This window comes from Meleagris gallopavo, chromosome 4 (assembly GCF_000146605.3).
Source record: "Meleagris gallopavo isolate NT-WF06-2002-E0010 breed Aviagen turkey brand Nicholas breeding stock chromosome 4, Turkey_5.1, whole genome shotgun sequence".
NCBI lineage: Eukaryota > Metazoa > Chordata > Aves > Galliformes > Phasianidae > Meleagris > Meleagris gallopavo.
In genome coordinates this window covers 20,016,386-20,043,767 of record NC_015014.2, presented here as the reverse complement: position 1 = coordinate 20,043,767, position 27,382 = coordinate 20,016,386, and the positions used below count along the sequence as shown (strand labels likewise).

At 39.3% G+C, this 27,382-nt stretch overlaps 1 protein-coding gene across 2 annotated transcripts in view; it reads right to left on the bottom strand.

Annotated features, from left to right (window-relative positions):
* The window catches only part of LOC104910608 (WD repeat and FYVE domain-containing protein 3), a 51,671-nt gene extending 27,445 nt beyond the window's left edge, over positions 1-24,226 (bottom strand). For both annotated transcript variants that reach the window (XM_010709697.3, XM_010709698.3), the window contains exons 1-8: positions 24,078-24,226; positions 16,289-16,398; positions 15,104-15,265; positions 12,946-13,138; positions 10,323-10,509; positions 7,388-7,554; positions 4,078-4,545; positions 2,768-2,866 (exon numbers count right to left, since the gene is read on the bottom strand). In XM_010709697.3, coding sequence (XP_010707999.1) covers positions 2,768-2,866; positions 4,078-4,545; positions 7,388-7,554; positions 10,323-10,509; positions 12,946-13,138; positions 15,104-15,265; positions 16,289-16,398; positions 24,078-24,174 — 1,483 coding nt within the window. In that variant the 5' untranslated portion in view covers positions 24,175-24,226. The remainder of the gene's footprint in view (positions 1-2,767; positions 2,867-4,077; positions 4,546-7,387; positions 7,555-10,322; positions 10,510-12,945; positions 13,139-15,103; positions 15,266-16,288; positions 16,399-24,077) is intronic.
* Positions 24,227-27,382: the final 3,156 nt, after the last annotated feature.

Genomic DNA, 27,382 nt, shown 5'->3' with positions numbered 1-27,382 from the left:
AACAATGATGCATTAGCAATGATGCACCCAAGACACAAGACAAAGATAGAAGTCATCCAGCATACACATAGTTGTTTTAAAAATAATAGCTATCTGCTGTTGACTTCCTAGAGTGCTGGCAATGGGACAGATGACAAGACAACTTTAGCTTAACTCACAACAGAGAACACACTGTATATGAGGAAAAACAGAAGTAAGTCATTAAGACCATAGAGGGAGGAAAGGTATACAGAAACCTGGCGATCTTCAGTAGGTACACAGAACATCTACTCAGAATGACCTATACATAGGTTCAGCACACATAGCCAGACTATAGAACCTCATACCCTTTCTAAAGTACCACTACGTTTGTTCAATTTCAATAACTTATTCAGAAAATACCTAGATAGTATCTTTCTTTCATCCACAGTGCACTAAGATGCAGTTATTTCTCTACCCTGAATCTCAGCTGTTACTCCCAACTACAACTTTTGTCTTTCAGACAGGTCTTTCAAAATCAGCAGTGCTATAATTCCTTGCTGCTAGCGAAATAAGACATGTTGGCACCCAGTTCTTGGCCTCCAGCAGGAAAAGAAGTTGTCTTCCACTTGCTTTCACTGATAACAGACATTTTTGCCCTACTCAGGCAAGATTTAAACTCCTTTGAAGGATCTGAATGACAACACAGAATTAACGTATTAAAGCATTTTTACCCACAAGGCAAAGAAACACTATCTACCAGAATTGCATTAGTCAAAAGCTGGAGGAAAGAGCTTTTCAAGTACACTCCCAGAAAACAGGAAAAACATTTAAAAAAAGGAAAAAACAAATGAAACTTCTTTTTTCCTGTAGCCTCTATGCTCTGATTCAGCCTCCAGCAGAGCTTGCAAGTGATATAAAGAAATCAGTTTTCCAAGTAAAGTTGTGATATGTTTTTGCATGCTATTAGTACATAGGCACATGAACTTGCTTCTTTGTTTTATTGACAGAAAAGACCATGGGTTTCAGATGAGAACAAGTACCTTCTCCACTCTTCTGTAGGAAAGCAGAAGAGATACAGTCAATTTTCCCCTGCTTTTTCTTAAAAGAGAACACTTCTCCCCAGTATATCCTCCTGAATCTGGAAGGAAGCCCTAAACTCCTAACTAGAGCTGCAGAATCCTTCAGCGACCTTATACCTAGTGGCAATAGGCTCATCCACATGATGACTCTTGTCAATCCCTTAAAATTACTCCCATCTGTGGATTACAGCAGAAAGCTATCACTCTACACCAGCTCTGATGCACTTAAGAACACATTTTTGGTCCAATATTCCCTTGAGTTAATAAAGAGACACCCATTAACTCCATGGAAATTTTTTCAGCAAGCCACTCCGCTTTCCGTGACCATCTTGTTGAATTTAAGAAATAAAGCAGAGGGGCAGATAGAAAGTATGCTAATTGCCAAAGGCAAAAGGACAAAAGTGTTTTAGAAAGCTCAAGGTAGTATAATCTTGCAAAATGTGAAAGGCATAAACTTGAAGATGTACTCCACAGTCAGATTCATTCCCTGTCAGTTCCCTCTTCCTTTTTTCATTTATATTTAATCTAGAAACAACTCACTTTTGTAAATATCACCTTATCCCTGAAACAGATATACACATTTCAATTCTCTTTTAGGGCCAATTGTATTGCTTTCAAATTTGCTTTTATCGAGAAAAACTACACAGAAGCAGGAGAAAAAAATTTTTTTTTTTTTTAAACAGAAGTTTGTTCAGCAAAGTACTCCAATTTGTCCAAAAGTTATTGAACACTGAATCTGTATTTAGAGAAAACATTTTGCTTAATCAACAACAGAAAATTAAAAAGTTAAAAGCTTTCTGCCATTAGGCCAGAAGCTATGTTTAAACAATGAGCAGCCAGTTGAGCTGGACAGTCGGATTCCATTCTTAGACATTTGTCACGGATTCTAACCTCTCACACTGAACTGAAAACAGGAACAAAATCAGAAGGGAGTAAGCAGCTGTCAGAATAGAGAAAAATAAAGAAGTGGGAGAAAAAGGTCCCTGTGACCAGAAACTTTGTTTCTCCAAGGTGGTGTCCTTTTCCTCCCCTCGTCTTCTTCCTCTCATAAAGCAAAGCAAAAGGTTGTAAGAACACCTATCACTTTTTTAGTTGCTTTATTTTAAGTTCTCAGAGACAATTTGTACTACTGGGAAAAAACATTTTCTTTTTTATGTTGCTCTTCGTAAGATAAAAGAAATAACGCACAGCATAATCTGCCTCATTTAGAAAAATAGATACTTGTAACTGAGACCAATTTCTAGGTACTGACTAGGAATATACCCTCAAAAAAAGGAAACATCTTTCACTACAGATGGCACACGTTTCTAAATCAAATTTCAGTAGACATAACATCGTCAACAGAAAATTACATGTGCAATTATGCACTTACATTTGTTGTAAGAAAACCAGTGCTACAAAGCCCTACTACATGATGACTGCAGTAATGTTTGAGGAGAAATGGATGTGCATGGTTCTTTTTAAGTAAAAAATTGCCAATATCAACTAAAAACAAAGAAAAAAAAACCAAAACTATCTTAAATTCCTTTATTTTATGTACTCCAGGTTATGCTACTGATATACTCTTATGGAAGAAAACCTGGCAAGAAAGAAAAAGGATGTTTCGCTGTGTTTAATTCCCTGAAGACAGAAAATCAGGACTACTTTGTCTTTAGGCAAATTTCTCAATCGCATTTTTATAAGCGCTTTGTTTTTATAAGTGCTTTGCTAATGGTCTTTCTACTTACCTGCATTTGTGTTTGAGCCTTGTAGTAGAACCGTCAGGGTCTCCATAACCAACAAAGCCAACTGCTTTTGGTCCTCAAATGAACTGTTTCTTGAATCCCCTAAAAATAATTACAGAAGTAGAGACACTGTTAAAAAAAACAAAAAAACCAAACCAAATTCACTCTTTGCTAAGATGCTCCTTGATTTTTTCCACCAGCGCTTTCAATTTCTTATTTCCCCAGAGAAAACAAACATTAATTTGTTTTCAAAGCAAATTTCAAAGCAGGTAAGATTTAGTCTGCATGAGCATCCACAGGAAAGCTTAATTATTAAACGTGTGAAAACACCATTTATAAAACCAAGAATTTCAACAGAACCTTTTGAGCTCTGTGAGCTCAGTGCCTGACAATGCAGCTGTATGTGTTGTTTCATATCTCCAAATATTGTTTCTTCAAGTCACAATGCCACATCATTGATGAAGACCAACAGGATCTGCTTTGTTTTCTGAATACTCACAAAGAGAAATTCCACGCAAAAGCTCAAAACATAAGGGCAACATCCAACAAGGCAGCACTCTAATCAGATGTCATCTTCATCCATTTTTAGAGAAGCACTTGAGAAATTACATACTTTCCAACAAAAGTTTCTAGCAATGTAGGTTTTTACATATAATCAACTGATTCACCAGCAAAGCTTCATACTATAAACCCAGGTAAATCAGTCAACAATTATATATAGAAGTGTCAATGACACGTGCTAACTTTACTGCTGTTTGAGTAAAAAATACATTAAAAAGCATGCCAATATGGTTTGTACTTGCCAAGCAACTAGTGGCTTAACTCTGAGATTTCCAATTTTGGACATGAAAACACTTATATATAATTTCTTTTTGTAATATTCTTATTAGAATATAGACCTAATGTCTTTTAAAAAGAAGTCAGTAAACTTAAATACATAACCCCATGAAGAGCTTTATAGCACTCCTAGGGGGCCAGTCAAGAGAACTAGGGTGAAGCGGGGGGGGGGAGAACTGGGCAGGCTATGTATTGTTTCTTCACTCTTCTTTTGATGTACAGAAACTTTAACACTAAAAACAACATCTCGAAAGTCTTTGAAAAAATAAATTATGAACTCTCACTTTGATTTTCTGAAACTGCCTTGTGAAGGAAGATGGAACCCCAGTGTGTTTATAGGATGACACAGAAATACCTGCCAGAACTCTGCCCTTAAGATACACATTCCATCTTCCTTTGTTTTCCTCATATCCATTATCCTCCAACATTCCCAGTCAAAAATACATGCATTAGTAAAATGGAAGACCACACGTTACCTTGATCATTCAAAGCCTGGGTGGGATCTTTCAGAAGGGCTGCATATTTATGAAGAAGATTTACCATCACCTCCAAAAGCCCCACCTCCCTGAAGACATCCTTAAAGATGTAGTCATGACGGGTGAATTTCAGGAGCGTCTTCATGGCAATGATGCTACAGTGATAAGAAGTGCTGGATTTTAAAAGGATGCTCACACTGATCAGTTCTTTACAGGGTATGTAATTCAAGCTGAAGACAACGAATTCCAGCATCTCAAAGTATTTGGTCTGCACTTCTGGAAGTTTAGAAATTTTCTCTGCAAACTGAGACAACGTGTGCTGTGATTCCAAAACGAAGTAATTGGCGTTGTCCGCCATATAAATATTCGTGATGGCATCAAGGATAATTTGTGCTAGATAGCTAGTTTTTGCTTTCAAAAATGCATTCTGAAGGACGGAAAACGCTTGAATATTCCTCACGCTGTGACCTAAATTAGAAAACAAAGTGGAATAGGAAGAAAAAAGTGAAAGTTCTTGATTGTCTCAATGAGCACACTTACTAATAACATTCCATGCATTCTAATAAGAGTGGTTAAAATAACAGTCGTGTTACTTTTTTTTAATTAAAATGGGTTCTTCAAAGAAGTCTTCGCATAACCAATTATATTGCAAATCCTACAATTCACTACTCTTTCAGATGACGTCTTTGTCTTTGAAAGCAAGTGTTTACACATGCAGCTAAATGAATGATAGTTTCTTCCAAATAGGGAAGTAAGGTGACCTATTTTTAAAATTTGCAAGGGGATACAGTTCTAGAGAAAAAAATAAAGCCTGCACATCATCTGTCTGGTGTGCAAGAAAACACATTACAGAAGCAGTAAAATGTTCTGCATTCTGTAATACAAAAGACCACTTGGGTAGGCTAAGTTTAGAAGAACATGCATCTGATCACCTTCACTTAATAGAGCAATAAGCAATGACAAAGCCTTATCAGTTGAGTTCAAAGCTGAACAGCACGCATGACCTCTGAGTTATCCCATTCTGTTCACTCTTTGGAAATTCTGCGTCATAAAAGAGAGCTAAGTGAAGAGAAACTCCAGAGGGCTGCAGAAGGCCTGCCTTCAACAGAGAGCATGCTCTTGCTCAGTTCTGCATTAGAATTTTACACAAATAATCATACCAGTATCAGATAATGGCATTGGGGTGGGTTTTGGGAACCAGCCTGTGAATAAAGAAAGCTTTGGCAAGGTCCATTACTATCAATAATCAGGAAATTAAAACAGATGGAAGAATTTGTGCTAGTACTACTGTTACAATATGCTTTACACAAAGACTTTCCATCTCTAAAAGCTAGGTCAAACTTCTTTTAAGTTCCATAAATTTCAATCAGATCTCATTCATTTAGCCAAAGACCGCCTCGCTTACATGTGCTCCTGTGGCACCAATAATTTTCAATGGACAGTGTAGATATTACCCTACTAGAAAGTCGCCTCAAAGCTCAATGTAGTAACTTTTACAAGGATGGTACAATTCATAGTGGTCCAATCCCACTGTGTAAGAATCACCTCATGATAAATATCCTTTGGAAAAAAAATATAAGTATAAAAGAAAATCGGGATGCTCTAACAATAAAACCTTACCTTCGAACAAGCTAAAAGTAAACCATTAACGTGATTTCCAAACCTTCTGTAAAAGAAGAATCTTGATTTCTTGTGTATGCTCTGTGGAATACTACTGTCTCCATCTTTTACAAACTCAGGTGTCCAATTTAAAAGAAAATTAAATTATCTCAGGGCCTAACCTGACTACTTTCCCTGCTGTATTCCTCCAGAAAGGAACAAGAAACTTCCTTGAAAAGTTACATGCAACAGTTTCACTTACTGGAAGAATATTCACAGTAAATTGCAAGTCATATTCATTCATTTCTAAAAGAAGGCGTTCTGCATGCTTTCTTTAAAATGAAAAATGTTGCAAAGTGGATGGAGTTCAATAAACATGAAAGGGACGTAGGCAGTGACAGACAACTGGTTATGTTCTAATTGAGTATAAACAGTTGTTTCAGGCAATCAAGCAGATTAATGCATTATCTTTGATTGTTACAAGGACCCCTGAAGAAACCAAATCTTCAGCAGCTCTAAAGAGTTCAAAACCTAAAAAGATTTAAATAAAAGCAATTAAGGAAATGTGTTAATACGTTCTCCACAGATAACTCATCAACAGAACTGAGAAATAAAAGGAACAGACAGATGTCATGACAAACAGGATAAAATGAAATATGAGGTGGTGGGTTTTTTTTTTTCCTGAGACAAAGGGTTCTTATGTTACCATCTCATCAACACTGATTAGCTCAGGCAAAAAAATCAGTGTTATTACCAGAATATGAACAAACTGAACTCTGCATATATCATCTTTTCCTGTTTAGTGCAAAGGGAAAACAGATTCCACCAAGTAATGAGCTTTCTCAATACCAGAAAAGTGATTGTCCAAAGAGATTAGATATACAAGAGAAATAGTCAAAGTAAATCCATTAGCATACCAATCTATAAAGATCACCCTATCATATCACAAAACCTTTGCAAATATCTCCAACGTTACTAAAAACCAGAGTGAAGTCCAAGAAGCAAGCTAGCTCCACAGTCACCTGCTAAACTCCACAGTCCTTCCCTTACGTACAAAATCAAACTGCATTTTAAGTGTGTAGAATCAAAATTCTGTTTTTATAAAAGTATTTCCCCTGCAAACTTTCTCAATCTTAGATCCATATCATAATTCACTGTGCTGCAAGCACACCACAGGTTTCACCATTCCCACCACTCTGAATGCTCACTGGTGATGAAACAACAACAGCTCACAAAATAGCTTTTGTCAGCTTTAGCAAGTGTAACAGAAAGCAAATCTCCACAATTAAAACAAACAAACAAAATACAAAATAATAACAAACCACCACCAAAGCAGCACATAACCCTTCAGTACGTTCTAAGTTTTGTGAGGTCAGATTAAAACACTAGAAATCAAATCCGTGCATTTTCCCATACTGATAATCCCTTAAAACATCCAAACAGAAATTATGAACTTTGTGCAGATGTTTGACTTGCCCTACAGTTCTCAAAAAAAATAAACAAAAACCCACAAAATTGCACATTTACTTTTTTTTTAAGTACTAAACGCAAAGAAAAAGGACCTCTAGGACAAGATAACCAAGGGTTTCAATAAGCAATCTTAGTAAAAGAACTTATACTCAATAGCAAGCAGTTTGCATAGTACACAGCTTCTCTGCATTTTATTGTTTACATTTTAAAACATAGCATGAAGGAAGGAAAAAACATTCACCTTTGCCTGCAGGCTGAGGCACTGCAAATCCAGGTAGTAGGAAAGGTACCCCAGTGGTAACACCAGCTGGTTTCAATTCATTTACACCATATGTTGTTAAGGAAGTAATCAAATTAACCAAGTCCTTCAAAGCATCCTTTGATTCAGCCTCTTTTGCCTGTTCTAATCTAAAGGATATCAAAACAACAGAAGACTATGTTAGCACAAGTCCATTTCAACTCAAATCACTGTCATCAATGATTTTTTCATTTTTCTCTGTTAACTTAGAGAATAACCTCAAGTACCCTGTACGCTATTTCACACGTTCTCCATTCACATTTCTAACCAGTCAGTCAGTCAAACATTAATGGTTTATGACAGCATACATTTATTTCACTTAGAAATTCACTTCATAAATCTTGCCATGAACTCAACAGCTTGCTAGAAAGCTGCACAGATATTAAAATTTATTTCTAACTTACCCAGAAGGCCAGTTGTATCCTGCATAAAAAGAGGAATGGCAGCAGGGCAAGAGAGGTGAGGAGAGAGATTTTCTCTCTCTGCTCTAGTGAGGCCCCATTTGGAGTACTGTATTCAAGCCTGGGGCCCCCAGTACAGGAAGAATGCAGAGCTGTTGAAATGGATCCAGAGGAGGGTCACAAAAATGATCAGAGGGCTGGAGCATCTTTCTTATAGAGACAGGTTGAGAGAGCTGGGCTTGTTCAGCCTGGAGAAGAAAAGGCTCTGGGGAGAAACCTCACTGTGGCCTTCTAGTACTTGAAGGGAGCTGCTGGATGGCAACTAGTCCACAGCAGGGGCACTGTAACTGGAGGGGTTTTAAGGTTCCTTCCAACCCAAACCATTCCATGACAAATCCTCTTATGAATAGGAAGCTGATAGGCAAATACCTAGATAGTCTGTCAGTACAGACTATCAGTACAGATTCTGCACTTAATCTACTGTGGCAAATTCATAGCTGATAATTAAGGAAATAGTCTTACTAGAAACAGAATACCTAGCAGTGCACAGTCAAGTATCCTTTTTAGAACTACAGACTCTTACATAGAAATCCTAGAGGGTAGAAGTTGTCACATCTAATTCTAATCACCACTTACTGATAGTAATTCAGACAGGGAAAATTAAAAGAAAAAGAAATACAAAAAAAAAAAAAAAACACTAACCATTAAAACCCAGATAATTCTTCTCAGTTCCAATCAACTGCTTACACATTCAAATCTTTTTATCCACGTATTACTGTTCCAGGAGGACAAAGCTAAGGAAGACAGCATAAGCAAACAGCTTTCTCTTAGCCCCACGCAAACTGCCCAGTTAAAGACCATGGGTCACATGCTGGGGCTGCAATGACAGGGCGGAGGGAGGCAGCAAAGGGGTAGTTGGAACCAGCAGCACCAACAGGCCAGCTTGCTCCCAACATCACATCTGTCTGCATAACTCAGCAGGAAACCAACTGAACAACTGAATTGCTATGCAATTGTCTTCTAGCTGGGAAGGCACTTGAAAGTCATCAAATGTTTCATTGCACACTATGTCTCTACAGACCTGAGGAGAAAGACAGGGACCACAATCCCTTTTTTGCTTATGCAGTGTAAGCAGTATTTTTCTTCATGCCGACCAACTCATTCTGCATCCTGCATCTTCACTGCAGTGAGACCACTGGCTGAACCTCATTCATACCACCATTACAGAAGGACTGAGCCTATCCATTACTATTATAAGAATCTTCCACACACCCTGTGTTCTTCACAGGTCTCTGGCAATGTCTTAAGTCAATATCTTCACATACTATTTTGCCTCATTAGCTCCAAAGCCTTCCTTCTTTGTGACTGGACTCCCAGAGCCCACATTTCATACTCCTACATGACAGTCATCCTCATAACAGTACTGCACACTGGAAGACCTTCTTCCAAGAATTTCTTGCAAGGTTTTTAGCAATTTTTCTGGAGACAGTTCACAAGGAAGAAATGATAACACATTGCTGTGCTTTAACTCTGTTGTGTCAAATGACAAACTGGTGTGCTGTGTGATTGTGCTCTCCTTTTTCAGACACACAAACACACTCCTCTACCTCTTCTCATGCATCTGCCAGGGTATCTCCATTCTTTCACTGAGAGAACGAGCAAGCTCAGGAGAAAGTCAGTTTAAAACACTTGATGTACAGAGGATCGCTTTTATGCTTGAAAATGAAACTGCTAATGACAGCACATTCCTCAAATTCTGCCTAACCTCCAACTGACAGTTTCTAGAAAACAACAAGTTTTTCATATATAACAAAGCATTCATTCAAATAATTTAATTCATACTCAGAACCACAATTTATACTGAAAGAACAATAACATAACATGTATTGTAGCAATTTCGGCACAGATGGCAATTTATGCATGATTCTGTCACTAAGGATTTCTTATGCCACAATAAAGTCTGATATTCTTTAAAAACAAACAAACATAAAAATGTAGCACATAATAGAAAGTTAAGTTCTAATATTTGGGTATAAAAACCTAACAACTCAGAATCCAAAACAAAAACAGAGTTAGCTCTTAATATTAACTCTTCTCATTAATGGCTATTACAGTGCTGTTTCCAACCATCTCTGACTCCCATACACGTGATAACGTGTACATACAGATTCCATTTCTGCATTAGCAGCTTGTGTTTGAATGACAAACATCAGCACCAACAGTACAGTACTCGTTTCATCATGAAAGACGATTTAGTTAAAAAAAAACAGCACCAAGGAATAATAACCTAAACAATGTAGTTTCATAGCAGAAGAGAAGCATGTAACTTGATGCTTTGGTCCTAAAGTCTTCATTTCATAGCAACCTACAACCATTATCCTCCGTTTAAATCCATTGAACTATTCTTTAATAGGACTTGTTTGTTCGTTTTTTTTTAAAAGAGCTCACAGCCATTTGTCTGCAGTCTTTTTACATACCTGAGGAGGAGATCACAGAGGAAGTTGTATCCTTGCCATATCCTAAAATCATCCAGTAGTGTTTGTGATACATCACTGGAATCTTTGAGAAAACAAGAAAGCCCAGCAAACATCTCAACTATTTCAAGGGGAGAAAGGTCATCAGACTGCTGCATGTTCTGAACACACGTGGACAAACATTCTTTTTCTGCAAAGAATTGTAAGAGATGTAGGATTTTACTGACGTTAATCATTGAAATGAAAACAGTTTCTAAACGAAACATAGCAAAAAGGTAATGGTTACTTAATTATCTCTTATCATGCAACATTTAACCTGACAGAATGCCTAGGGATGAGTAAGATTCTCCTGTAGCTTCAGATTCGATTCCTACCCTTTTTCTGCCAGCCCTGTCCTCCCTTGGATAATCTTTACCTCTTGAAGAAGACAACTGAGCAGACAACTACCAACTTTTATTTGAAAAGTTCACCTGGGAAAATCAGTCAAATGAGAAAACAAATATGAACTGTTTTAATAATTCTACAAGATCCTATTCTGTATTTAAAAATAGTTATAGAAAGCCCTGAACTATACTATGTTGCTGGTGTTAGGTAAAACCTGACACAGAACATTCACTGCATGGCTCCCCTGGTCAGCAATACTCCCTACTCAAACTTTCGAGTATTTACAGAAAAGTGCAAGTATTTCTAGCTAGACTGATTAGAAAACTTCCCAGAAGTTCATATCAAAACCCAATAAGCGAGTAGACGTTTCTTTGCGTGTGAAGAAAAGCCTTAACTTTTCCATAATATGAGTCTCCTGACATATTATCTCTTAAGTCAGGTTCACTTTAATGTATCATCATAAATCCATCAGAAGCTTGCTACAGTTGTATGTAAAGTATTTATCAGCTTTAAAATCCAATCTGAAAACATTTAATTGATGTCTAATTTGTGCTTCTAAGAGATGCTGTACACTCATTTTTTTTCTCACTGGAATTGAAAAGATGCTGCTAGTGCAAGAAAAAACAGAGATTAACATTTACTGTGAAGTATGCAGAGGCAAGGTGACATCTTTCATAAATTGCCGAAAAGGTTTTGCAGCACCTTGTAAAAATTTGCTTGCCAGAGTGTGGGGAAACAGTGACTTTTTTTCCCCCAGTAATCACAGACTACTATAATTTGTGATAAGAATGTCAGCTCACTGAAACAAGTGTTCCAACTGAAAAAAAAATAAATATGCACTTAGATGGTGCCACTGTCTGAAAGCCCTAAATACAATATCATAAATACATTTTACCAAATTTCATATCTCAAACACTAAATAACTCAACACTCATACAACTATGATTAATGCCACACCACTATTTTCATTCAGGTATTTGTTCTCAAAGCTCTTTCCATGCATACTATCCTCTCTGACACCAGCTGTCATTTCACCTTGCTCTCCCAAGTCCTTAGCCACTAACCAGTGTGGCAGCAGCCCTTCTGAAGCAAACAATGAGCAATTCCGTTATAGATGCACTGGGGGTAAAGTATTTGGTAGGTTAGCTTCCAAAATTTCTCACCATCTCCCCTTGTATGCTAGTTTCCATACCAAAAACAGGACGCTATTTCCCTCAAATAAGACCAAGAGGTAAAAGTGAATGATTCTGGCTGCTTCGTTCTCTTGGTGGCTGTCACACTAGTGGCACAGGAACTGAGAACAGAGCCCCTGTGAGAGGTGTGGGCAACAGCCAAGCAGAGGCTGGAGAGCCCTGGGCTAGGTGCTATGGATAATGTTTTTGGGGCTGGGGAACTGACAGGGCTGGCTGGATACAAGCTAGCTGTTCCAACACAGCCTCAGTAAGTACTTGGGGGTTCCACATTCACACCAGGCTCCCTCAAGCATTTCCTAGTGTCTCTTTATTACCCAGGTTTCACTACGTTCAGAGTATAACAGCCCCTTGATGTCCTGGATAACAGAGTAAACAGCAAATTACTGGTGGCTGTATCAGTCTGACCCAGTACTTCCCGCAGAAGTGAAATCTCAGACAAAGAACGTTCTTTCAGCATATCCAAATTAGCTCTCCCTGATTTTCATAATGCACCAGTATTTACTACAGAGCAGATGCTTTTCTAGGCTTGTAATAGCTTAAAATGCGTCAGCAGAACACTCTGAGCTGGTTCCTCTTCCTGCAGCTTCCTCAGATGTCCCTACACTTGAGTTGCCAGCTAGAGTAGTACCTAGGCGAAGTGGCTGCTGCTAATTCAAACATCGGGCAGAAAGCAACAAAATCCCCTTAAGAATTCTATCGGCAAAAATGACAAACCTATTCATCTGCACAATGAGCATTTTTCAGTAGAAGCAGTTACTGAAGTTACTCAAACAGTACCAACAGTGAGACAGAATCTGTCTTCCTGGTTATCAGAAGCTTTTGCAGCAAAGCAATTGGAAAACACTGCTGTTTTGTTTTAGATTGACATGTGTGAAACAAAATGAACTGAAAATACAAACGCCCTGAAATGAATGTCACATGTACATCAAGACCTAGGTCCAAACAAAAAGCCCACGAGTTTTTTTTGATCTACAGTTTTCATGCCTACTTCACTATTAGTAAAGCAATCAAAGAGAAACAGATAACTAATATTGGAGAAAGACACATACCGTGAATGTATTTCACTACATTGACACTAAGGCCGTGACGCGATATGGTCATCAGTACTTCCCCTGCACTCTTCCTCCAAGGCAGATTATAGGGAGGGCACCATGACGTTATTGCACTGAATAAAAGCTGCAAATCATCCTTTTGAGCCAGTTCTTCCGCAGGGGACACAAAACTGCACAGTTTTACTAAGATCTGAAACAGTAAGTAAGTCAGTAAACGTCTAGCATTATTATCTTGCTGTTGGTATTGCCATTTCTGCCTAGACTTAGGAAAAGTTAGAACTTCCTTCCAGGTAGTGTGCACGTTAGAAGCAGCAATGTGCTTTTCTCTCTTCGCTTATTAATTTAAAATAGGAAAACAAAGACAAGGCTATTTAACACGTGGCTACTTCAGGACTCAATTCAGGTGAAGATTATTAGCAGCAGAACTTAAATAAATCTCTCAGGTAAAACAGCATGCTTGTTTTGGGTACCAGCATATTCCTTCCTTCTATAATCAGTCGTTGACTGATTCAGAGGTTTGAATCCTGCAGTGGTCCAAAGGCTCTGAGAGGCAAATCATTACGTTCCTTCCTAATGCAGGGAAGTTTACTGAAAAGCTACTGGCAGAGCAACATCTGTACCTTCTCAATCAACAAAAACAGCCCAGAAAGCTTGATAGGGCTGTAGTGTTGCTATAGCCTGTCCTATCTGAAATCCTGTAGCCTGGATCCGAATTGCCAGATTACCTTAAGATTAACAAGACAATACAGAATCACAGAATCATAGAATTGCTCAGGTTGGAAAAGATCTTAAAGATCATCAAGTCCAACCATGACCTAACCATACTACCCTAACTAGCAACCCTCTGCTAAATCATGCCCCTGAGCAAAGGCAGATTATATACGAAGTACGCAGCAGTGCAGCCTGTCGGTACACTGTTCTCTTTCATGCATTTTCTAAGGACATGTGTTGTCCACTTTCTGTCTTCTGCAGAAAGCTGAGGCTCTTTCCCAGAAAACATAAGGAAGATTTGGGAAAACTATCTGCATCCCAAGGAGGCACAGAAGTTAAAACAAAAAGCAGAGCATGGGGGCTACCTGAAGCCTCACCCTCTCCAGCTAACTCATTTCCAGAGCACTACTTGGTGGTCCTTGATGAGGGATAGAAAAGAGCAGAGAAGTAGCATATTAGGGAAACTATTTAGGTAACTTCCACCATTTTTTAACTCTGCTAACTGAAATACAGCAATGCAATTTCTGAAAGGTAGCTCAAAGCACATCATGATTTCTGCTTTGGAAGAAAAAGTGCTGTACTAGGACAAAAAAGCCAAAAGAAGAAAATGGCTACATTCCAATAGTGAATGCCACCAGGCAGATAGTGTAGCTAGTGATTGTGAGAATAAGCCTGATCTTTATTTTTGTAGCACAAGCATCAAAATGCTGCACAAATTTACACTTACAAATCTCAGCACTGCCTTCATATCACTGAAGGTGATGATTACCAACAGGCTCCTACAGTTTTGTGTGTGGTTACGTAGTTCCTTCCAAAGTGTACATGGAAACTGACAGTATGACCATTGAGTCTGCTCCTTCTAATAGTTTAGCCACGAGAACATATGGGAATTTCTTCACAAAAACTCCATTTGGAACTTGGAAATCAGGAGCAAGTTCCCTGATTTCCCTGGCAAATCTGGAGAAAACCATCTGGAAAATCACGAGGGATAGATAACTAACAGTAAATGCAAGCTAAGATGGTTTACCCTCATATTTAAGTTACTTCCAAGTGCATGATTTACTTCTGTAAGTAAAAGAAAATCAGGATATGTGAAATTAACTCACAGATAATTAACAATACTCGTATTTTTTACTATGTCTATTTCAATCAACATCGGCCAAAGATACCAAACATCAGATTAAAGCAGAGCAATAGCAAACACTTTCCTCCCTTTAGACAGCTGTTTGGAACAGGCGCAGTAATTTTATTTTTTTTTTTTAAGAAACACTTGCTGAGGACAGAAGTCACAGGATAAACAGGACAAGATTTTAACTTCATCTGTGCTTCCAGAAACTCTAAGACTGAAGTTTGCAAAGAAACAAGTGAGAGCAGTTTCTGGAGAATTCTCAAAAAGCATTTCTCCTCTTTTTGTAAGATCTATGACCTATTTTACCTTTCTTACCTGTACAAAGACTTTCTGTAGTAGCGCTCGGCGCTCTGCGAGAGGTAGCTCATTCTGTGCTCCTCCAACTACCTCAGGCACATGTGGAAGGTCAAAAAACAGATACAGACATTTAACGAGTGTGGAAGGCACTGACATTGTAGTCATGCAGTCCACGGTTTTCTGGGGAGAAAGAAAATAGAGCAAAACCACAGCTGAGCAGATTATTATACTCAAAATATTATGCTCCTATCATACAGTTGACTCAGACACTGGTTTTTCCTTCTAACACTTCAGAGCTGTCCAGGTGGCAGTACAAACTGGCCATCTATTTGCAAACGCCTACCTAAATAGTAACCTTAAAAATAGCATCCTAATTTATTTACACTGCAATAGCATCTAACAGCCACAGTCAGAAGCAGTCCCTGCACTACAGAAACTAAAACCAACAGCCTCTGCCAATAGGAGCTTGCAGGTTGACTACCACAGTTCAGCCATGCCCTCATAAACCAGCTATTTAATAGTAAGAATGAGCACACAATTAGTCAATTCATGCATTTGGATGGCAAGAAGTTAGAAGCAGGAATAAGGAGCAAAGCAGAAGAAAACAAGAAAGCATCATTGATAAGGAAAGCCAAATTGGGCGGAGGCTGGTGACATACTAAATGTGTGGCAGATGACATGCTGAGTTATAATGGCAAATTAGAGCAGAAAGGGCAAACCACACAGCGGCCTGTATGCTGCCACATATTGGTTCTCTAATACGGACAAGGAGCGGAACCAAAGGCAGAAGCAGTAATGTTTGTGACACCATTTATTCATCATTGCTTTTGGCTTCCCCTTCTAGTAATGCATCCTACATAAATGGGGGGCAGGCACATATTGACACTGAGTGATTTAGGTAGTGCATGTGACATGAATCTCTTTGGAGGCTAAACAGCAGCACGTTCAAGAAGCCTTTGGGGAACAATAACAATTGCCTGCAATAATTCTAACTTCAAGTTCCAAAAGAATGATTTTGAGGCAATTGAAACCACCAGGAGCTGAAGCAGAAACTGTGGCACTGCAGCAGAAAAAAGACCTTAACGCAGAAACTTGAAAGTAGTCTAAAACATCATTTAGTGCGTGTTCTCACAGTTCGTTGTTGTGATTCTTGTGTGCCTCCAAGCCCACAACTTTCATTAAACACTGCTGTTGAAGACTAACCTGTCCTGACGAAGCTAGTAAATTAATTGTAGTGAGCAACATCCAACCTCTACTTGCTTCTTCACTTTGATTGATTTCCAGAAACTGGACGATGGCACGACTTGCAGCCTCTGTAAGGGGGACAAGGTGAAAAGAAGGGAAAAGAAATAAAAATTTAGTTTTGAAGTCTGCAGCATGGAAAACTTCCTCTCAATAGTCTGTGCACTAAGCATGAATTCAGCTCTAAAGCAATACTTGCAGGAAAAAAAAAGTAATAATCAAAAAAAGGTAAGAAAAGGACTAGGTTCAGGCCTATTCTCCCCCAACACACATTCTTGCCTTCCACATGCACTTGGCTTTGACACTAATTTAGGCTGTAAAAAGTACATTTTAAGTATCGTGTTTTCAACCAGTAGTCAGGTTGTACAGTTGCAAGCAGCAACTGTTCTTTAAGTATTTTGGGTTTACCAAACACAACTTAATACACCTGAAAAAGAGTAATTCACTATCACATAAGAGTTTCAGTGGGAAAAGCCAATATTCATGGCCTGATAAGGCAGGAGGAAAGAAGGGGGAACTGCACTGAAACCAGACCAGAGGGAATGGTTTCAAGCTACGGCAGGGGAGATTCAAGCTGGACATTAGGAAGTATTACTTTTCAGAAAGGGTGGTCAGGCACTGGAATGGACTGCCCAGGGAGGTGGTGGAGTCACCGACTCTGGGGGTGTTCAAGGAAAGACTGGATGTTGTGTTGAGGGACATGGTTTAGTGGGAGCTATTGGTAATAGGTGAATGGTTGGACTGGATGATCTTTTAGGTCTTTTCCAACCTTGGTGATTCTATGATTCTATGAAACAACAGTATGGAGAATAACTGGACAGGACTAAAGGGAAAGAAATGCAAAAAGCCAAAAGGAATAAAAATAGGAAAATAAAAAAGGTAAAAAAGACCAACAACTACCTCAGCAACATCCTACTGGTTTTTTTTTTGGTAAGATTAAAATGCTAACAACTTATGGTTACTTAGCATGAAGAAGGGACCACTTTTGAAATCAAAAGTGATTCTATACCAATGAGAGCATACATTAAATATTCAGCCTGGGAAATAAGTTATCATCCTTAATAAATATGAGCAAAATACAATACGAACAAGAATATAAATGAACTAAAAATGAAGTCATAATTCATTGCTGTCTACATACATGTGTGTTAAGACATCTGTAACGCCAATAATGTGAAGTGCCCATAATACTTAAGGAAAATCTAAAATTGTTTTGCATTAATACTGCACATCAATCATCTTCAATACTTTCAATGTCAGCTAGAACTGAAAAAGAAGTAATGTTGATAAAGAGAGGAATTACAATGAAATTACAAAACAAGAAAGAGGTCTGCAGTTGAATCCAACTTTAATCTTGTTTTGTCTGCTCCATGTTCTGTCAGATTCCCCACAATATATCTGTGCATGAGCTTCTTCTAAGGTAAATGCACCCCTCTACTTGAAATTTGTTGGAGAATATCTTGAGTGTTATATCCAGCTTTGGTCTCACCCCAGTACAGGAAAGATGATGATGAAAAGGAGCTCAGCAGAAGATAACCAAGACACCAGAGCACTGCCCTGTGAGGAGAGGCTGAAGAACCATGACCCATTCAGCACAAGGAGAGATGGCCCTCGTGCCCACAGAGAGCAGCCCCAGTGCTGACAGCAGGGATGCTACGAAGATTCGGAACTTGGCTTTTCACAGAGACACAAGGCAGGAGACTTGTAGCTTAAACTGAAACAACGGAGACCAGACTGCGTGTAAGGAGGCCTTCCCCCTCTGCAGGCAGACAGACACTGAGACAGGCCCTGCAAGATTGTGCTGGCTCCAGCCTTGGAGATTTTCAAGGCCTAAGAGGCCTTACAAAGAAAGTGTGGTTTTCACTTACGTCCAGAAAAAAAACAAAAAAAACCAAACCAAACCAAACCAAAACAAAAAAACAAAACAAAAGAAAACAAAAAAAACTTTTGAAGTCATAATCTTAAGAAAAATAGACAAAGAAAGATTACAGGTAAAAATTAACACTTGTTTTGGTTTTGTAAAGGCTGTTTTTCAAAGATTTTGTTTTTGCAGCCTTATTTTGCCCTACAATTTTTCTGTACAACCATTGGGTTTTCCAAGTCTGGGACTAAGGTAAGGGGAGGCATTCACCAAATCCCTGAATGGGACTGACCAAAATAAAATCAGACAGGATTTCCCTTCACTTCGTATTGCAGGTTCCAAACGGTGGACGCACAGCAAACAACCACTTACTTGCCAACTTACTAATCCGGGTGGACAGTTTGTTTTCTGAAGTAATTGGTCCTAAAATTGACCATCAACAGGAAGGAGTGATACAGAACAAACAGGGTACCAACAGCCTCCTTGGGACACGGCTTTCAAAAGCCACCTGTGGAACATAGGCTCTCTTGGTATCTTTGAAAGTGAGAGGCTGAGAGGTTAGGTACGTGCTTCTGAAAAAGCTGCCACACTGCTGGCATTCTAAACAGCAGAGCAGTCAAGTACTATAAATAGTTGCTTCAAAACTGTCAGTCTTAATTGAGCAGTACCTAAAACACAGACAGGATTTAAAGTGCAGGATTACATTCTTTTGTCATCTGCTCTGAGCAAATTTGACAGCACTACTATTCAGGATTCACTTCTGTCGTCAGCACTAGCCTTACTTTAGTGCTTGTAATTTTTCCTTGTTTTGCAGCGCTCAAGAAATCCTTTCGATACTACACTCTCTGTGCCTGACCCAACGTCCTCAGGCTTTTAACTTCTATACAAGAAGACACAGAATCTAGAATTTGGACGTGATAGCTAATAACAACAGCAAGGAAGCAAAGAGATAAGAACTAGAAGGTAATATCCATGCATAAATACCTTCACAATTCTACAGGCCTGGGTGGATAACTATGATCACGACCATAGTGAGTACAGTAGTCAGATTTTTCAACACTGAGCTGGTAAATACAGGAAAGAGGCTTGGTATACAATGACCAAATGGAATACAGAGACCAAAGAAATTTCATACAGAAGAGGCAGCAGGGATGCTTTGTGTCTCCGACTTCAGAAAAGCAGCAGATAGAAACCTACAGGATAAGCTCTATTCAGATTGCTAACAAAAGCAGCGCTGCATTAAAGGAAATGTTCCTGCCTATAGCAACAGCAGTAAGGATTAATTCAGCATTTACGTAGATATTCTAGTAAACAGAACAATATCACTATGCTATTTCATATTGTACTGCTATCTTTAGTATAGTATTAGTGGCAAAAGCCTAGGTGGGTACGTAAGGAAAGCATCCATATGCACACCAGAGCGTGTGTTGGCAGTAAGACTTTTCATGGACCCCTCTTCTAAGCAAGCCCCCACTGCTCTACAAGAATAGCTGGAAATACACGCAGATGCCCAAGAGAGCATATAGTTTCAGTGGGCCAACAAGTAAGAGAAGCATCACCTTAAACTAAAGGGGCAAGAAACCTTTGTTCCATCAGGAACAGTGCAGTGTTGTCATCACACACAGGAGATATGAAGAGGCTGATCCTTTTGCCACATTAAAGAATGGGAGGGCTTGCTCAGCAAAAGATAAACAATTCAATGGTGCCAGCACTTTACTAACCCAGCAGATAAAAGAACGAGCTTTCCAGGGTGTCACACTTCGCTTACCTTATGTAAGATCTGATAAATAGTGTCGAAGATTAACTAAAAGGTTAACAGAAGGAAATAAGATGCAGCCGTCACTGACCAAGACTGATTCCTTGTGGCTAACAGATAGGGCTCTGCTTCCCCTTTGAAGCCACTACCGTAAATTCAAAATACAATCACCACGTAAAGCTAAGTCACCTACAGGTCAAGGGGAAAAGCACAAGGAGGAAAACATCATCATGTAGTCACAGCAGGTCAGCTCGCCTCCAGCCTACTACGCTATGCTCAACAGACAAACAGCTAACTAGCGTATCTCTGTGTAGCCCCTAACTCCTCTGTTAGCGAGATACAGCCCCAGTGCTTCCAAGAGATGCAGACACTACAAATAACACTATCAGAAAAACTCCAGACCTCAACGTGGAAGGAGCCTGAAGGGCCACTTGCAGAAGATACGCATTCATAAACTGCCATCTACAACACCTAACAAAAACAAGATGCACTTGGACAACACAAAATATCATTTAGCCCTTACCAATTTAAACTCAACACTCAGTTCTGCTGGTAGTGGCAGACGCCAACTGCAGTAAAAATGCAAAATACAGACAGAGTTTGCAGATCAATAGAATTTAAAAGGGAAAAATAAAGGCAGATATTGTCAGAGGCTGAACACAAACCACTGATGTGGTTTTCTGCTACAGCTAAACATTATGATGAGGAATGTTACCAATCTGGTCTCCCAACATGGTTTTAAAGTAAGATAATGGTTGTCTTTAAACTTGTAAATTACAGAAATGCAGAAGTTAAAATATTTTTCTTCTACTGGTCAAACACTTTGATTAAAAAAGGGGGAAAAAACCAACAACAATAGCGTGTAAATAATAAATGAAGAAGCTGTTTCTGAAGGGAAGGAGGGATTAGTATAACAGTCTAGAGCCACGGAAAAACAAGTGAATTTAGTGTAAACTTGTAAATGCTGTGACAGATTCACAGAGAGTGTTACAAATATGGAATGATACGTTGCTTAAAATTAACGAGGTGAGACAAAACAAAAGAAAATTTAAAAGCTGCCTAAAACAGCAATGTACACAGAGTAGCACCTACAGTGAACAATTAAAAAAAAACAAAAAACAATGCTTGAAATTCACTTTAAAAGAGGTGAATTCCAGCCCTATGATGAATCTTTTTGTTTTCTCCCTCCGGGACTTCTTGGGCAGAAGGAACAGTACTCAGTGGAACGACGACCCAAAAAGTCCTTGGCTCGTGGCAGCTGTGCCCCAAGGAGCAGCTCACCCATCCCATTGCACAGCAGCCAGCTCAGCACAGAAGGCCTGGGGGAGCACCCTGCCCTGCACCGACCCAGCTGCAATCCTTCAACATACACGCAAGTCCTGATGTCTGAACCCATTTTTGCTGCCATTTTTGCCCCTGGCACAAATTATAATGATGGGCCAAACGTATGAGGGCATGTTGTTGAAATACCCAGGCTATATATTTATTTTATCTTGCAGCAGCGGTGATACAACAGGAAGAGCTTGCCTCCAAGGTACGTGTTTTGCAAAATACAGAAGATGAAGTGCTACCTGCTCCCCATCATCTGAAGCCAAAGTGGCTGTTAGCAACCACATTCAATTCTATCAACATTCCAACAGTCTCTGCACCTCGTTTTAGCAATTTATTTTTTCCAACTCAGAGCCAGATGCTCCCAAAAGGTTTATTTCAGAACAGACTATGCAAGAAACAGAGATTAGACATCCATTTTAGTATAGCACCACCATGATCTTTCAATCAATTCAGACATGAAATGGGATGCATTTGTTGAAAATCTGACAGCTCAAGAATTCAGAGGTAGCTATCTTAACCGTAACCCCACCACCTTCCCAAACAAAATAAGCTGAGGCAAGGGAAACCAACATCAGTCCTCATAGAGATGGTGACTGCAAACCTGCAAACCACGACTGCTCCACAGGACAGACCTCAGTGTGGAAGAAAATCTAACAGTTCTAATGTCCCCATCTTTATTACTCCATGGCTATATTCATACTGGAGAAACAGTACAGCTGAAACTGTAGTTTAACACTACAATGGCAGTGTTAAGAGACTACGTAAGATAAAATGCTGGCACAGTTACTACTGAATCATGAAATGCTGTTCCGAGAAAACAACTGCAGTTTGCCAAGAATAACTGAGATGTGTCTGTGATGGCAGGCATTATTCACACAGCTACTACTTAAATATTAAAAGATCTGATGAAAAAACTGCACTGTGCTCCATCACAAGACAGAAAAAAAGCTGGTAACATTTATCATACCACAGTCCCAACTAGAAAACACTGCCAACTGCATTTATATCTTTAAAGAGAAAAAGCAAGTTCTTTGAAAATTCCTTCCCTTTCGTTAACTAAAAGGGAAGTTCACTTTTAATAATCTTTGTGGGGAAATCTTGTTTCTAAAAACAAGCTCAGCAATTTTGCTCATTTAAACTGAGCACTTCATGCCATGAAGAACTTGCATTCAGATACTCTCAGAGATATTTTCCACATAGAGCTCTTACTCTAAAAGCACACTCTACCTACTAGTAGCTATGAGGATACACTGTGTTATTTTGTTTGGTAGAAAAAGGACCTTTACCTTTTTTATATATAAGCATAACTATTTTGTCTCTGAAAGAGAAAGTACTTTTAAAAAGCCTAGTTCTTTTCAGTGTTACAGGGAACATTCACCTAGCTCTAAACAGTTCAGCACAGCAGCACAAAACCCATGAATTTTAACAGTTTGTTAATTGGGCATTGACAGAGAGCAAAATGCAACTCTGTGGCCTGGCCAAGAGTCACGAAGCAACTGCAGTGCATGGAGCTACAAGGGCTTCCCACACTCTAAAAACGTTATGTCAACAGAAGCGATGGCAGTCTTAACTGTACCAAAAAAATACAGTACTGTTTTCCTCCTAATAAAACTATTGCTGCTCATCACATTAAAGCTTACCAGAGTACTAACCTGTGTTTTGAAGTCACCGTGGTTAAGTTTCCTAGCAAAGAAAAAAACAAAAGAAGAAAAGCCCCAAAACTCAACAAAAAAAATCTACTCTAACTTCCGGGGCTGCAAGGATGCAAACTGGGCCATCTTGGAGCAGCCAGGCAGAGATAATGGGTGAAGAACTAAATAAATAGATGGCCGTTCTTAGCAAGATCCAGCAGAGAGGTGTGACAGGTGCTCCCCAACAAAAAGAACATTCAAGCCAACACCACCCTTCTGCTGGCTGGACATTCATGTCTCTTGTATACACGTGGACTCTGTGCTCCTGCTTTCCCCACAGAGTACAGGTTCTATCTGCTGTAGCTGTTTGTCCATCCAGGATACTTTCCTGTTATTCACTCTACTTAAAATGGAAAGAAATTACAATTGTCAGGAGTCACAAATTGTGCCATCACGTGTAATACTTTGCGGAGCCTTTTTTAGCTCGCTATTTCCTCATTTGCCACCAAATCCAAACTGAGAAGCCAGGAGAGAACTTAAAATCATCTGAAGGCAAAAAACTTGATAGTGCTCAGAAAAACTCTCCTCTTGCCAGGAAACAATGCTCAGATAAGGAAGTCAAAGGGGAAGGTTAAGGCAACATGCCTTCCCAGCACATCATCTTCCAAAATGCAACTTCCAGAAAGTAGTCAGGGTCTGACACACCAGTGGTTCAGCATAGAATGAAGTCTCCCTCAGGCATTCAACAAACAGACCTTAAAGATGGGCCAACATCTATCTTCTCAGTGCTGGGGATGCTGGTCCTAATGTTCTGCTCACTGTAATTCCACATCTTCCTATTAGCTTTCAAGCCAATAGCTAACTTAAAGGTACAATTTAAATACAAACATATCTGAGGGACAAAACAACACCAACAGACACACTGAGCAAGCTACAGCAGCCATCTCCATGATCTTTTGTGCCTTCCTACTAGATGAGGCATCTCAGTGTACTCCCATCTTCAACAAGTTATCAAGTTTGTGGAACTTAATTGCCTTTATACTCTAGACAGGAGGACTCAGCTTGCCTCATTCTCTCAGCCCAAAGAAACAGAACATATTTTCCCTGTTAAGACTTCAATGCCCACACTTCATCGTGTACAAAAGCTCAACTTTGTGCCCCATGCAGTACCTGTGGATTTATTTGATGCTCTCCGTCGAATTTCAGTCACCATCAATCGTGACACTTGAGTAGTGAATTGTAAGAGATCAGAAAATTTTTCTGTCATTGTACTTGGAGGAGCATTTCCAAACACCTAAAATAAAAGAAAAATAAATAAATTTTAAAAATCACCCTACTTACATGGATCGTTATCAACTGCCATCTCCTCACTGCAAACAGAAGGTATCACTATTGAGATCACTTTATTTCTGCTACATTATTCATCCTTGCACTGTTTTTTTACAGTGCACATTATAAGGTATAAGTATGCATGAAATTATGTCATCGTACAGGGAGAAAAGATCTGACAAATAAAGGGGGAAAAAGAGAACCATGAATTTTCTTGCACAACAAAAAACTCGCAGAGTGGGAAAGACCAGATTGCAAACTAAGCGTTCCCACAAGACTTCTGTTTTAAGAGCAACTGTTTACTGGACCAATACAACCCATGGGGTGAACTCCAAGTACAGAATGATAAGCATGAAATATTCCAGAAGACACGAACCAGCAGTGACTATCCCAGGAAGTCCTACAGGTCCCACAGTTCCCAACGCCTCATTCTTCTTTCTTGAGATCCTCCTTAACATAGAATTCAGAATGGCCAGAATTGAAAGGGACCTCAAGGATCATGAATCTCCAACCCCCCTGCCACATGCAAGGCCACCAACTTCCCCATTCAACACTAGACCAGGCTGCCCAGGGCCCCATCCAATCTGGCCTTGAACACCTCCAGGGACGGGGCATCCACAACCTCTCTGGGCAGCCTATTCCAGCGCCTCACCACTCTCTCTGTAAAGAACTTCCCCCTGACATCCAACCTAAATCTTCCCTCCCTCAACTTCAAACCATTTCCCCTTGTCCTGCATAACACATAACATCAGTAGTCATCAACAGTTTTTTAAAATTAATTGTTGCTTAATTCTACTAACTTACTCTTCATGATTAAGTATTGATTTGATGATAAAATCATCTGTTGAATCACAGTTAACAGGGAGATACTTGTTAACTCTATAGAGCCACACAAAGTTATAAAACATGAAATTATCTTGGAAAGGATTCAAAGTTGCTTTGGTAATTCACTTGTCATAAAAGACTACACACAACAAGGAGTCCCTGTCTGCTTATCTGAGGTACTCATCTGACAAAACAGTCCCAAGAAAGGCATGATGTTAGATATTAATTACTGAAAGAAACATGCCTTCCACATTCTGGTACCATCATTTGTGTCAGAGCTGAAAAAATACAACAGCCTTCTGAATAGCTGAGTATCTCAGTACTTCTCTGCCTGTTGACTTTTTTTTCCCCCCCCTCTCATGGCTAATTGCATATCCTGGAAGAGTATCGCTAACAAGCCAGGGTACTTGGATAACAATTTTTTTTTTTTTTTAAGTAACATTTTAAATCAACATGTGATATTCACTTCTCAACAAGGGAATGAAATCATTAACGGCAGGTTTGGACTCAAATGCTCTTCAGCCTCTTCTCCCTTTCTCCTTTATCGGTGCTACTGTTGCAGGTGAGCTGTTGACATATCTGAGGTCACTTGGAAGTCTGGGTTCCTCCAATGACATCCACAACATCACAGTGAACAGGGATGCAAGGCAATTGTGGCACTGAGTAGCTTTCCAATGACAAGTTAACTTAAAAAAAAAAAAGTATAATAAGCTAGAAGATTAAATGACCTTTCTTAAGGTCATTTTCTCCAATCTTCCCCCTCCCAATGCTTTAGCAGGAGGTTGGATCATCAAATCCAGCTCTTCCAGCTCCTGCAATTTTGTGATTCAATTCTGTGTGTAAAGTTTTACTTCTTACTCCTTCACTCAGTGTCAATAGCTCTAGCATGTTAGAGAACAGCCAAAAATATTTCTCCTGCCTACTTGCATTTCAAAGACATTCTGAAACAGAGCCAGAAATACAAAATTAAAATTAAAATTAAACACTATTTCCACACTATAAAAATAGTTTTCATCAGAAACTTCAGTGTTTCTCACACAGGAAATTTCAGCTGCTATTACCAATGAAGAAAGCAGCCAGAAGCCCAGACACCGGAGGCAGGTGACTGTTTGAGGTCAACTAAGAAACACCTGCAAACTGGGATTGCAAAGCAGGGAGCATTCCAGCATCTTTCACAAAACTGATAGGCTACAAAAGGTGAGGAGGGCCCCAACACATCCATGTTCCCTGCCACGACCTACTCAAGACCAGTCAGACTAGAACACACATTGGCAGAGTACCTTATTATCACTTACTGCTTAAAGCTCAGACCAAGGAAAGAAGAAAATGGATTGGCACACTGTCTGATTTAAGATGGCTAATTGCCAGCAGATTATAGGAAAGGCAGAGTGTTCACAGCTGCAATGAAAGGTGAATGAGGAAATCTAGTTTGGAATGTTTTGCCTCACAACTGAGGTTGCACTAAAATAAGCATGTTGGCATACTCCTTGACTAAAGGCAGTAACATACATGGAACAGGATACAAAGCATTTTAACGGTGAGTCATTTGGTTTTTAATAACAAAAGGTGTGGTTCTTCCCAGAAAATTTAAGCAATTTACTGTATTCAAACATCACTTATTCAAAATATTAGCCTCTCCATCCATCCATTCACTTCTTTCATATACCTCAGGAGCTTTGGTAGCACAAAGTGCTGCACCACACTTTCTGAGAACTGAGTTCATATGGATGCAGATCTCTGAAAGGAGGCTTTTGAAAACTTTTCCAGAGGACAAGTATTTCATGATTTATGTACTGATTTAACTTTTTGTTACTTCGTGGTTCGATATTTCATAAGCCTCTCTGAACAATGAGGAAACAAGTGTTCCAAGCACTCGTTCATTAACAAAAGTAAGATAGTTTGGGCTGCAGCAAGGTTCAGACATCCCGCATCTATCAACAGAAGGCTGCTCTTGAGCCTCTGGATCTACTGATTAATAATCCTCAAAATAATCAGATAGAACCTCATTCCACACAAAACTTCAGTTATCTCTACCAAATCAATCAGTCTTAGGTGGTTAAGCAACAAAGCACCTGATCCGTTAGCTGGCTGGTGCTGGCCACATGCATGCCCATGCGATGCAGGCTAATGCCTCACCTTAGGTCTCTGCATCCAGTAAAAATCACCATGGTATGCTTGGCTTATGGCAGCACTACTTGAAGTACACAATCTACCTTATACAAAGTAACTGAAGGATTCGGGATCCAATTCAACCAAGTTATCAACTGATACCATGAAATGTTTGCAGCTATTATCTTTGAGAAACAAGATTATTAAAAAAA